Source organism: Hemiscyllium ocellatum, chromosome 2, assembly GCF_020745735.1.
Source record: "Hemiscyllium ocellatum isolate sHemOce1 chromosome 2, sHemOce1.pat.X.cur, whole genome shotgun sequence".
In the NCBI taxonomy this organism is placed as follows: Eukaryota; Metazoa; Chordata; class Chondrichthyes; order Orectolobiformes; family Hemiscylliidae; genus Hemiscyllium; species Hemiscyllium ocellatum.
Genome location: NC_083402.1, coordinates 123,208,606 through 123,222,782, shown reverse-complemented (window position 1 = coordinate 123,222,782; position 14,177 = coordinate 123,208,606). Strand labels below are relative to the sequence as shown.

At 37.4% G+C, this 14,177-nt stretch overlaps 1 protein-coding gene across 1 annotated transcript in view; it reads left to right on the top strand.

Moving 5' to 3' along the window:
* Nucleotides 1-9,751, top strand: part of prrc1 (proline-rich coiled-coil 1) — a 32,814-nt gene extending 23,063 nt beyond the window's left edge. Inside the window, exons 7-9 of the mRNA XM_060839806.1 lie at nt 4,657-4,760; nt 5,909-6,011; nt 8,777-9,751. Of these exons, the coding sequence (XP_060695789.1) occupies nt 4,657-4,760; nt 5,909-6,011; nt 8,777-8,986 (417 nt within the window). The 3' untranslated portion in view covers nt 8,987-9,751. The remainder of the gene's footprint in view (nt 1-4,656; nt 4,761-5,908; nt 6,012-8,776) is intronic.
* Nucleotides 9,752-14,177: the final 4,426 nt, after the last annotated feature.

Here is a 14,177-nt window from a genome sequence, read left to right as displayed (position 1 = left end):
CCAAAACTAGATGCATAGGTTTAGGGTGAGAGGGGAAAGATATAAAAGTAACCTGAAGGGTGACGTTTTCATGCTGAGGGTAAATGGAATGAGCTGACAGAGGAAGTGGTGGAGGCTGTTACAATTACAACATTTAAAAGGCGTCTCAATGGGTATATGAATAGGAAGGGCTTAGAGGGATGTGGGACAAGTGCATGGCAAATAGGTCTAGATTAATTTCTGATATCTGGTCAGCCTGGATGAGTTGGACCAAAGGGTCTGTTTTCATGATATATATATATCTCTCTCTGACTCTATAACTCTAACTGGCATATTGTGAACTGGCACTCTTGATAGATGAGAAAAAGAATTATGTAGCTCAAATACCATGAAGTTTATGTATTATTATGTCCAATCATTATAATTTTCTAATTTACTTACCTCCATGTAAATACAATTGTTCAGTTGAATGGCCATATGAAATACCAACAGTTGATTTAATTTTGAGTCACTTACTACTCAAATACTACAATTTACCACGATGTCCAAGTAGTCAGTTTAGAGTGAGTGGGAAGCCTCTCTGGTAAGTTACATTATTACGTGATTTGTGCTGTAAATAAAGTTATAACAGTGATGTGTGTACACTCTGCATTATGTTTCTATTGCTCTGCATTAGTGTGTATTTTTGCATTGTTTATGTGGACCACTTGATCAGCTGGCACAGTCCTGGTTCCAAAGGTGCCAATTAATAAAATGTTTGCTGTTCGGAAAGTCTGCGCGGTTTGTTTTACAGCCATTCAAACATCACTTTGAATTGTAGCCAATATTGTAGTGTAGAAAATGCCACAACCAGTTTGTGCGCAATGTGGTCCCAGGAACATTTCCTGTCTGTAAAGACTGCTTTTTTTAAAAAAATTTCTGGATTGTGGGCAAAAGGATAAGAAAAGAAAACTGCTGTAAACTAAGGAGACTGTTGAAGGAGATGTTGCAATTTTAATACTAGTCACTGGAATTCGAGAGCTGTTCTTGCGTTGTTGCCACCTTCAAGAAGTAGAGAGGATTGCTTAACTCATCAGCATAGTGGGTCTGTGTTCAAGATCATTTTGTCCAGAGCCTGTCTGTTTAATTTGTCTTTTTGATCAAAACCAGTGGGGAGAGTTGGTATGTCAGCAACTCTTTGGCTTTCTGACACCTGTGTCAGTGCAATACAACAGCAAAACAGCATTCTCTGTACTTGTAGAGAAGTAACAAAGAATTGGAAGATAGCTACTCTCGCTCTCCCCTCTTTGTGCCATAAGCTGATGCCTCTAATGAACAACCAAGCAATTGACCAATTAGTGTGCTAACTGCGATGTATCCTCAGGAAAGAACTGAAGTGACTTAGAAAGATGTTCAGAATTTGGAAGGACTGAAGAAGCAAAAGGATACCTTCTCGAATCAGTGGGCTGCTGCTACTGAACTGAGTTCCTCTAATTTTCTTTCTCTAACATCAATTTCTTTTTTCTGTCATTAGCATGTACAGGAATTTAAGTAGACTCTAACTTAGAGCAGAAGTTGATCATTCATATCAACTTTGCCTGTGTTTGAACTGATTTGTTTATTTTATTTTAGAAAAGTTTCTCATTAGTTACAAACTTGTTCAGTTTTTTTTTGTTAACCTCAATTCATCAAACAGGAAAAATAGGAACTTTAAGTACTTTGATAAAATCTTTAACTTTGTCATGATTCAATGAGTATCGATGCTCATATCAATGTGCTTTCCCAAGTAGATTGTGATATTGCCCTATAGCCCTCTTCACTCAGAAAAGTACTGGCAGCCTTGACTTTATGCCCAGTGTCATATGTGATTGACCAGTGATATGAGCATTAAATTTCAGCATTCACTTCAAATGATATTGAATTTATCCACTGCACAGAACTGTTTTGTAGAGTATGGTTATTTACAAATTAAAAATAATCCTGGAATTAATATCAATGTATGCATTATTGAGAAGTAAATATATTAATGAAATGCTTAAATCAGCTTTCAGTTGTGCCTTTTTGTTGACTTTTCAGAATCAGTGTTCTTCATTAGAATGTGAGATTAGATCCCGTCAGCCAAGAAATCTTCTCTAAGTGAACAGACTGTGTTCCACTTGCAGTCTTGGATTTATAATACTTATTAATCTACAGTTAGATGCATTTGTTGAATTGTCTCAGGATCTGTCCACTCAGCAAACACTTCTTGTTTGTCAGCAGTATTTAGTTCAATCCCTTCAAAGTTCAGAGACCACATTGAGTTATAAACAGAAACAAGACTACAGTACAAAAACAAGGAAGATGTAAGAACCTTTCTGAATTACTGATCAGACCCCGAATGGAGTAATGTCATCCCCACACATTTACATAGATATGCTGGCAATTCCTTGTGCAAACAAGCCTCATTGGAAGTATACTTTTTTTACTGTAAAATAGAAACTAGAACTGTGCACAGAACTTCTGCAAATGTTGTTTGATGAGCATATTATGCAATTTGATTAGAAACTTCCTCTGACTTGGTAAATGTTTTTCAGTTATTTACCTGTTCCATTTTGCTGCATCTTTTGAATGATTGGAAATGCTGATATTTTGTCCTTGGTCCCTTGTTGCTACTTTTAGCTATGTTGTCATCCTGTCTGCAGGACTGGTTTTGACACCTCTTCTCATGTGCAACATTTTACATGTCTGTTTTCTTATGTTCAGTTCATTTTATACAGATTCATAATGATGTTTACAACACAAAACAATGCCATTTGATCCAACTTGTCTGTGTCAGTAAACCAAAGATAAAACTAACGTAATCCCGTTATCCCACTTCTGGCCCTCATTTCTGGAGGTTGTAGCATCCAGTCTGTTGTTATCCTCTTGCAATTTCATGGCTTTTCTCCTCAATCTTTACCACCCGAACAATTTTCATGTCATCCACAAACTTTTATCCCCTCCATTAAAGTCCAAATCATAATGTACACCGAAAGGGTCCCTGCACCGAGTCCTCTAGAACCCCACATAAAGCAGAGTTCCAATTGCTGAAACCTTCTGCTCTGCCAATTTGTGTTCAACATGTGCTCTTACATTTTTGAGTAGTTTGTCATGAGGGGCCTTAACAACCTATCAAAACCTTTGTAGAACAAAACAAAATCCGTCATTGACGTCAAATGCATCATTTTCATCAATGCTCCTAATTACCACCTCACAAAAATTGATCCTGTTCTTTCCAGTGCATTCCTTTTTGTGTGTAATCTTTGAGAATTTCATTTATTGCATCCTGTTTCTGATTGCAGGCTGCTGGAACAAATTCAAAATTTGTCTCAATGCATTCACTTGTTTAGCACTTCTTCCACTATTCAAGTGATTCCTCACTTGGTTCCGAAATTTATCCCGACCTTTGCCACTTTAAGCTTTTGGTAATACTAGGAAAGACAAACAGGCTGAGACTTTCTTTCTCTAGGTGACCCAACAGATGTCTTTAAACACTATGAAAATGGTGTCAGTAAAATAGATGTGCAGAAGATCTGATTTGACTCATGGGGATGTCAAGCTATGGTTCAACAAAAAAGAACAAAGCATAGGTGGAAGTTAATAGCATAGGTGCAGAAAGGACAAGGGAGTGAAATGAGGAGTGGTGAGAGGAGGCTTGTGATGAACTTAAATGCCAGCACAGACTACTTGGATCAGTTGGCTTGTTTCTATGCTGTAAAGTCTTGTATAACTCTATGGTACTGAACATGAGGCATTCAAGCACTGCGAGGAGCTCAGAGATCACATGGTGGTTCTCTCGCAGAAGGCCTGAAGTTCAGCAAAAGCTGGAAAAAGGTTAACGCAAGAAATTATATAAGGGTAGATCAAAGGAACTGGGATCATTTACAAATTAGAACCTATTTGAGGCCAGTGTGGGACAAGTCACAGGGTGACCATGTCATGGCATTGGTAATGAGACAACTGAAGAGGAAAAGCCCAGAATCCTTAAAATGCAATGAACGATGTGATGATGGAAGCTAGAGCTTATTTGAGGAATTGATGGGCTTAAAACTTTCCATGATAGTTCAAAGATAAATACAAATGGAATGTAAAGAGTCTTGGGAAATTTTACCATGTTCTGTTATGGATTGGTACATGAATAGGAAGGGTTTAGAGGGATGAGCCAAGTGCTGGCAAATGGAACTAGATTAATTTAGGATATCCATTTGGCATGGACGAGTTGGACTGAAGGGTCTGTTTCTGTGCTGTGCAACTCTGACTTGGTTAAAGGTGCTCTGTATATGTAAGCTGGTAACTTTATGATGCTAGAGTCTGTTTTACAATTTTGCCACACGAGGGCACAGGTGACCAAAATAAAATAAGCACCTATGAAATGAGTTGAAAGGGAAATGGCAGCTAATCTACCATAATGTATTTGTTGCCTTAGCAGTTGAATTTAATGATCCTTGAAGCTTGTAATCAGGTTTTTAACCATGCAATTATGGATCAACTTAGGCTGATACCCCAGATAACTGACCATTTCTGAAAATTCTTTTCTAGTCTTTTTCTGATCTTTTCTAGTCTTATCAATACGCATCATTTGCTTCGCTGCAAAATAATCTACAGTGCTTTCAAAAATGAAAAGTAGATGAAGAATTTATGTTTAATGCCCAATTGTTTTATTGTCATTTTGTTTTCCAGGGAGCTCAAGAGAGGATAGATAGTCTGAGGAGGTCAGGAGTGATTCATGAGAAACAAGTGACTGTTTCCATTGAGAGCTTCATTGCAGAATTGCTCCCAGACAGGTGAACAACGTTTCCTCTTTTATGAAGTAGGCAGGGCATGTCCCCTTTGCATGCCACTGACCGTCATCTGGCAAGTGTGAAAGTCAATTCTGAATGTTAATGGATGCATGCATATTATGGAATGCCTGAGTGCATGAATGGGCAGGTGGGTGCTAGTCTGACCTGAGGGTTTTCAAGATTGGAGATGGTTAATGATGGAGACTCGCTGTCATTTTTGGTAGTATCCAGGTCTGACATTCCCTGGCTAATTTTTCAGCTAAGTCACAGGGAACTGTCCAGCTCTATCTCAGAGTTGGGGGTATATTTGCAAATGATTCCAGGGTGGAGGGAAATTACCTATTAGATCTTTAAATTCCAGTGCAGTACCAATGTTGGTTCTTCATGTTAAGAGTTCCAGAGCATTCTGATGTGTGCTTCTGGTCATACATCCAATCTGGCAAGCAGAATCCAGAATGTTTGAATCACTATTGAGCAAAAAGATAAGGCTTGCGAGGAGAAGTAGGAATCCTTCAAAGTGGAAGAGGTGTACAAATAATATAACTAAATACAAAGCCAGAATATTTTTAACAACAAATTTGTAAAGATAATCAAATATAATGTTTTAACATCAAAGTGAAGAACAAATTAAGTTCTGGATTGTTCATACGTTTCATTTGAGGGACAAAATACTGACCAGTTCTTATTTTGCCAAGTGGAAATAAGAACATTTCTTGCATCTGTAAGTTCTGCCTAACAGCCATTCCACGATGACTAATAGTAATGAATTTTAAATGATTTAACATTGCTCCTTACACTAGCTAGCATAGTGGGAAAATTGTGATCAGCCCATCATGCTTGCTATTAACACCAGGGATTGGAACAGTAAATCTTGGCTAGTGCTTATACAGCTCCTGTGCAAGTGAGGCAGAAACACATCAGTGGTGTAAGGAAAAACCACTGAAATAGCTGTAGAACGTTGCAAAATAGATGGTGTACTGCATATATTTAAAACCATCGCAGTGCAATTTCCTTTGTGCAGATTCCCCATTTTTATCAGATATGTGCTGTCCATAATTTGTTGTCCATGTTTATATTAAAAAGCCATTTTTGTATTAACTTGTGTCCTGGCATTACCGGATATAAGTATCTGACTTCACTTAACTTTCCAGGTGGTTTGACATTGGTTGTTTGATTCTTGAAGATCCAGTTCATGGTATTCATTTGGAAAATTTCACACAAGCAACACCAGTGCCTTTAGAATATGTGCAACAGGTCAGTGTGTTGCTAATACTGCACTCTGATGTTTCCATAAAAGTCATTTGCTTTATAAATCTGACTCTGTAGTTCAGTTTAATATATGTCATGTTGACCTTAGCAGTGAATAATGGAATAGCTTCAATTATGAAAGTGGTCACTCAGCTTTGCATCAAACTGGCTAGATTTACTGTCTAGCTTTGTTGCAAATATAATTCCTGTATATTGGCTCTGGGCATGCGACATTGTATAACCATAATGACTGGTAGAAAATTTGTGTTTTAATTTGTTCTTTAATGTTAGTCTTTTAAATGTTTCAATAATGTTAATTCAAAAATCAGGTTTTTTTAATGGTATTCTCCAGGTAATTTCATGCTGTGTGAAAATATTCTCTTCAGAAACTATTTTATGTATAATGCGAGATCCAGTTAGAAATTAGTGAAAATTCTTTATCCAAAAAATGGTAAAAATGCAGAGCTTACCATACTGCAGGGAGTGGTTGAAGTAAGTAGTGTGCATGTGCTTAAGATAAAGCAGATGACCAGACTTGTACAAGAGGGAAAAAGATCTATAAAGTTATGCTAAGCTAGGAGTAAGGTGGGAGCAGCTCAGAACCTAATATAAATCAGTAGATCAAAATGACCTGATATGGTGTCATAAATTCTATAAATGTGCATAAACTGTTTTGAGGTGGGGAGAAGACAGAAGAATGGTTTTGAGCAACATTAGTAGAGCAGACTTGATGGGCCAAATGGCCTAATTCTGCTCGGGAATCTTATGACCTTTATGAGTGACTTTCGTATCCAGTTACAAACTATTATGTTTTTTTTCAAATGTAGGAGAGGGACCATGGGCCAGGTGGTCCTTTCCTATACATACCTTTTGTACATATTCAAATTCAACTCTCTGCTCTGATTGTGCAGGCATTAAAATATTTCCTACTTTGTCTTTTTTTTAGATTAGATAACTTAGTGTGGAAACAGGCCCTTCGGCCCAACAAGTCGACACCGACCCTCCGAAGAGCAACCCACCCAGACCCATTCCCCTACTTTATCCCTTCACTTGATTCTACAGGCAATTTAGCATGGCCAATTCACCTAACTTGCACATTTTGGACTGTGGGAGGAAACCGGAGCACCCGGAGGAAACCCACATAGACACAGGGGGAATGTGCAAACTCCACACAGCAGTTGTCTGAAGCGGGAATTGAACCTGGTCTCTGGTGCTGTGAGGCAGCAGTGCTAACCACTGTGCCATTATGCCACCCATGCTTCTATCAAAATAGCAACCAAAGAATCAATAGATGCCTTGAACACTTATTTTCCTGCAGTGCAACTTCAAATTTACTTTGAAATGGGATTTAGATAGTTTGTCATTTATTTGACTTCAATAGTAATTTGAATTGATGTGGCAACCTTTAATATGATAAACATTAAAAAGGAAAATTAGATTATATTAGAGCAGATAACCAAAATCTTGGTCCAAGTGTTTCTAAGGAGCATCTTGAGGGAGGAGAGAGGCTAAGAAATGTCAGTGCTTGATGTGTAGGCATCTGAAGGTGTAACTTGTAACTTAGAGCTTGGAGGTGTGATGGAGAGAGGGAATGGCAAGGTCATAAAGGGACTTGAAAACAATTGAGAGGGTTGTTTAATTGGGAGCCAATATGGCTCAGCAAACACCTTTCTCTTAACTCTAATACTTATTTACTTCCTTCAAATCTCTTGTGTCTTGATCAAAAGTGTAGAGAAGGGTCTTCGGGTGTGGTGAAGAGGAGAAAAATAAACAGATGCCTTTTCAGTAACTTTATGATCTAGGTTATCTTTGGAGAACTAATATTTCCACACTAATGCAAAGTCATTGAAGTTCATCACCTTTAATCTTGAATGATGGTTTAACATCGATCTTATATTAATTATTTCTGTTAAACTTAGTTTAGTTTTTATAAAATGAGTACATTATTTTTGCCAATTCAGTGTAATGAAATGTCACATTTCTTTTTGACCCTTAAAGTTTGTCCTTGGGCCCAGTTCTCAGGCATTCTTGGTTTGTGATCCATATGCTTATTTGGATTGACACGAGTAATGTTAATAAACAAAAATAATCAGGTGTTGGAACCTGCTGTGATTTAAATCGTAAAGATTGGAATCATAGAATTATACAAATCAACATCCAGTCCATTGTTCTTGCATCGGTTCTTTGAAAGAGCTGTCCAATTAGTCCCACTCCCCTTCTGTTTCTCAGTTGTGTTAAACTTTTGTTTGTATATTCCAGACCAGAACCCCAAAAAACCTCTTTCACTTTGTTTGACAGTTATCTTAAATTTGTGGCCTCTGGTTACCAACCCTCCTCTCAGTGAAAACAGCTCCTCCTCATTTTACTTTTAAACTCCTTAGTTTTGAAAGTCTCTTAAATCTTCCCTGACCCACCTCTGCTGGGGTGTGTTCTTAGATTTTGTTCAAAATCCCAAGATTATTTCCATGTTTTGAGAAGTACAATTTGGTGAATATTCTTTCTGGTTTCTTTTCTACTTTTAATCCACACAAGAAAACCTGTTCTTGGGATTAAGGGGATCTGATGAACAAGCCCATTATGTTTGAAGTTTGCTGCAATTACATTGGAGCAACTGTAAGGCAATTTTGGTTTTTAATGAGTAAAGATTTTTCTAATTGTGTGTGCCTTTTTATGTTCCTTGCCATTCCATTTACGTGAGAGGCAATGTATGTCTTGGATCTTCTGATGCGTTTGCTTAAAACAGGATTGGATATGTTTTCTTTTTTAATCAGGCAAGGAACCTCACGCCAGTTGATTACAATTTGAGATGGTCCGGCCTGATGGTGACTGTCGGTGAAGTGTTGGAAAGGAGTTTACCTCGAGTCAACCGGACTGATTGGCACGTCGTGTTTACAGGCATGTCTCGAAGGCAGATGATCTACAGTGCAGCCAAATCATTAGCAGGAATGTACAAACAGCAATTACAGTCAAAGAGCATTTAACAAGTAAAACCATGGCCTTCTGTTCAGTGGGGACTTTTTTTTTTTAAAAATGCTTCACTACACTTGAATGGTTTGACTTTTTTGTATTTTTATACTCAAAAAATTCATCAAAACTCAGTTGCTGAACCAAAACATGTGTCTCGTAGCTGCCTCGTATGCCAGAACAGGGACTGGTTAGATGGGGCATTCCAGAAACTGAAGATCCACTGTCATGGGATATTTGAAATATGCAGCATTTTGCATATTACAACCTTATATTGAAATAATTTTGCGATACTTTTGGTGGTGAAATAGGGAACTCAAGGAAGTTAAACACTACGACTTGGTAATATTTATGACCGATAGTCAACATCTTCAGCTAATAATCATAAAAAACATTCCAAGTAATGATTAATGTGGAGGCTATTCGAGTGCCAAGTTTTTATTTTGATATCCCCTACCTCTACCCTAATAATTATGGCTTAAAGGCTCGTAATGCAAAATGATGGATACATGATTTACAACATGCAACTTGTTAACCCTTTTTTTTTGAAAAGGTAAACAGAGGCTTAGGAAATGAATGGTCAACTTAATTTGGAACAAGGTACAATGAAAAAAACAGCACAATCTGTCCAATTCTAATCTATGGAAACTCACTCTCTCTCTCTCTCTCTCTAACTAGATCATCTCACTGCTAAGTGAAGCTACTGCTGGGCTTGTTGGGTTATTTTTTTTACACTATTTTGTCACTTATTTCTAAGGGAATAAAACTGAAATATCACAGTTGACGCTGCTGTTTTCTTTTAAAATGCTGCCTTAATTGCAACATCAATCTTCAATGTTTTTAATGCAATATGCTTTTAAGTTGAAGTTTAATAGGTTGTACTTTCTCATGCTGTGCTGTAATAACTTGTGTGTACACCTTTTCTAATCAGCCTGTTCAGAGATGTTGTTATACATCTCTGGAGCAGGTGAGACTTGATCCCTGACCCCTCAATCCACCATTATGCCACATGTACATACACGTAACCTATTTCTTCTTTTTAGTCTGTACAATTGACCATAATGCAATAAGTCTATAAATAAGCTATGCCAAAGTATTTTAATATTAAAGTTTGTTTGGTTCTTGTTATGGATCTACGTCCCAGACTGGGTTGCTAACTGTTTTCACAATAGTATTGCACCTGTGGAGTTTTCCCCTAAGCTTATGCAGTCACATTAGTAACAGTACAGGTTAATAAATCTACTTCTCATTTATATAGCTGCAGATATTTGCCAAAAACTGTGCAACATAACTTAAAAACGCTGGTCAATTTTCATTTTAGCTTTCCCTCCTGAACATTCTTTTAAAAAAAGTGGTCCAGAACAGGAAGGAGAACTTTGAGCTGGACCATTTGGCTTATTGAGTCTCCTCTGCTATTCCTATTTCATCATGAGTTATGTGAAAACAAGTCTTCACACAAATTGTAATGGAAATCTGGAAGACACCCCTAAAAAGTAGTTGTCTGCAATTTCAGTTGAACATGTGCAAGTAAATTAGTATTTTCTATTAATCAAGAATTTTATTAAGATTTATGCAGCCAATGCAGTTGGGTGGATATAAGTAGAGATCAGCAATAATCTAGTTGAATGTCTAAAGAAGCTCAAGGGTTGAATGGCCTCCTTTTCCTGTGTGGGGTTTGCACATTCTCCTGGTGTCTGCATGGGTTTCCTCCGTGTGCTCTGGTTTCCTCCTGTAGTCCAAAGTTGTGCAAGTTAGGTGGATTGGTCATGTTAAATTGTCCATAGTGACTAGGGATTAACCGTGATAAATGAGTTATGGGGATATGTTTGGGGTCTGGGTGGAATGCTGTTTCGTGTGTCAGTGCAGACTCAGTGGGTTGAATGGCTTTATTCTGAGCTGTAGACGCTCTTCAATTCAAAGTTCAATTCCATTGTGAAAAGTTAAAAATCTGACAACACCAGGTTATAGTCCAACAGGTTTGTTTGGAAGTACAAGCTTTCAGAGTGCTGCTTCTTTGTCAGGTAGCTACCCAACATCAGCATTTCCACATCATTGTGGAATGTGACATTTTCAATAGCTTCCTTTTTTGCTTTTGTTAATTGTGTTAAATGTCCTTGTCAGCATTTCTCATAGGGACTTTTGCATTGAGAGGTAAGTGGTAGCCAAATCAAAGAACATATGGACTTAGCAAAGGCACCTTTTGTGATCAAAGGTAATGGTTCAGCAAGCAAAAGCAGATTGTACATTAGCAGCAGCTAGATAATGGATACACGGTCATCTGCCACAGGCCTGTTTTATTATGGGGACCATGATTTGACCAGTAAATGATTTTGAAGCAAATTTTCTACTCGATTTGCTGATCATTAATTGAAAATGAGAAATAAGCATCAGAAAACTCTATTTGGCCGTTACCTTTGTGCAGCAGTGATAAAGTGGTATTTATCAGGAAGTGCAAAATGGAACATTCCATGTTCTTTAATGGATTAAATTCACTGTTTTCCACTCCATAGTTGAGTATAATGGCATCACTGCCTTCCTCTCAGTATTGATTTGTTGATATTTTAAAGTTACTGAACTTGTGTATGTGTCCATGTGTTCAGTGCAAAATCGTCCTGTTTTTAGAATGTGCCCCCATTAATCATGGGCATTTATGACCTGTGTTGTTTAGAAATAATTGACAAGGAAGGTATATATATATTGATTTGGAGATTTTGTTATTTGGGTATGCCTTGTCACTAAATTTACATTTTTTTTTTGAGTTGCAATAAAAGGTCCCTTCAAAGACTGACAGTAAAATGCTTCCCTGTTTTACGGTTCATTATTCTGGATTACCTTCAGTTCAGATTTAACTTGTGTTTGAATGTGGAAATAAAAATCAGGTTACCCACAGAATAAGCTAACTTATCTAGTTTATGGCATATTAGCTAGAATCAGAGAACCATAGAATAATCAACACAGGAGGTGGCCATTCAGCTGGTGTCGGTTGGCTGTCTGAAAGCACAATTTATCTAATGGTACTCTATTGACCTTGCAAACATTTTACCTTTACAAGTAATTACCCAATTGCTTTTTGAAAGTCTTAGTTGAACTCTTTCCTTTACACTCAGTGCATTCCAGTTGTAACACTTTAGCTATCTCCTTAGTATCCTGATTATGTTCTAGAGCTCAGAGGAATGAGAGGTCATCTAATTGTAATATAACACATTTTCAGGGGCTTGTTTCACAAGAGAAGAACTTAAGAAATAGGAGCAGAGCTAGACCAAATCAGCCTTTCGCATGTTGCACTATTCAATAAAACCATAATTGATCTTCAGATTCACCTCACCTTTCCCCACTCCTTGATATCCCCTGAGTGCCTGGAACTGCAAATCTATTTTGGTCATTAAATATGTTTAACAGTGGAGCATCCCGCAGCTATTTGAGGTGGGGGCGTATATTTGAAGACACTTCACTTCATGGTCCTAAATCATAAATCTTTCATCCTGAGATTGTGGCTGTGTTATGGATTTCCCAGCCAGTGGAGTAGGGATGGAGGCAGGAGGCTGTTGAGACCCTTCAGAGACTTGTGTTTCAATGAGGTCAGTTTTTTGTTCTTAAACTCCAAGTATAGACTTGTTTTATTTAGCATCTTTTAGGGATCTTGTGGTGCAGTGTAGTGTCACTACGTCTGAGCCAAAAGATCTAGATTAAGTCCCACCTGTTAGAGAGGTGCATCATAACATATTTGAACAAATTGATTTTAAAAATATCCGGTTTTGATTTACAACCAAAAGTTCGGACAGTTTCCTCAGCCCAGGAACTAATCTAGTGAACTTTCCCACAGATTCAAAGCTAGAATATTATATCAGGATATTCTATCAACTATTTCAGATGGAGTTGAGAAAATATCTTTATTTTGAGGGTTTACCGAGCTGTTGATTAGTCATGGTGTATATAAATTAAGTGCAGGCTTTTGAAATTTAAGGCTTATAGAGATAGAGTTGAATTGGGAAATCAACCATGATGTTACTTAGGGAATCAACTCAAAGATTTTAAATACTCTAAACTTTTGTGCATTCTTGAGTTATTCCTTATCAGTTTTAATGCTGGTTGGTCAAAGATCAGTCTACATCAATGTGAATAAAGTATTACTGGCAGACATATTTTTGTCAAAAAAGATCTGGTAATAAAATGAAGGCAACAATAAGTTATAAAATGTTTGGATCATTCCTAATCCTTGTTTCTGCTAACCTGTCATCACAACAGACTTTCTCTTATTTATCATTGAATGTCTTGGAGGATACAAGGTGATTGGTACAGAGGAGCAGGTAGTGGACATTCAGCCTGTTGAGCCTATGTTGTAACAGAAATATAAAATGTAGATTAGCCATTCTTTTCTCATCATGGTTCTCTAATCTTAAGTGTTCATGTTTACCAAAAATCTATGAAAATGCCAAAATTTTAATTTAAATTCTTTTGGGGAGTATTCCAAATTCCAATTTTTTTGTTTGTGTGACATTACCCCTGATTGACCCACCTCATCTCCCACAATGCAACGGATTCTTTCCAACCCTTTTTTTTCCCCAAGAGAACATGAGGCAAGACAGTCTTTTTGTTAGTTAACACCACAGACTTACACCAGAGGGTGCTGTTGATATGAAAAGTATCTGTATTGTACTTTATTATGGATGTCGATGGTTCTTCCAAGCCTGATTTTACAGGAGTGCTTGAGCAGCATAGAGAAAGGATCATTCTTGCATCAGTCTGATGAACTGAATGTTGTTGTCTTCTGGCCGTTTGTGTAATTCAAATGCTGCTGACACTGGGTACTATTTCCCAGAATGCATCAGAAGTCATTTGATATGAATTACATTGCATGTGTCCTCATAGAAAAGGGAAGGCTTTGCAGAGAGGCCTTGTTGAACACCAACCGTGTTTATTTTCTAGTATCTTTAAACTAGTAAAACTTAAATTCAAAACACTTCACTGGAGTGTTAGAAAAAAAAGGTGAAATTGTTATTCATGATGAACAGTTTGGTCAAAGAATTATATTTTAAGGAGCATTTTGGAGGAACAAAGACGTAGACAACACTAGGGAGAGAAAGCCAGAGTGCAGACATCTAAAGGAATAACTACTCTTTACGAAGGGGAAAAGGTCAAACCCCTCTGATAATTAAACTGAAACACCAGCGCCAATCTGTTTTGGTGGGAGTAGAGGTTCCTTTCTAA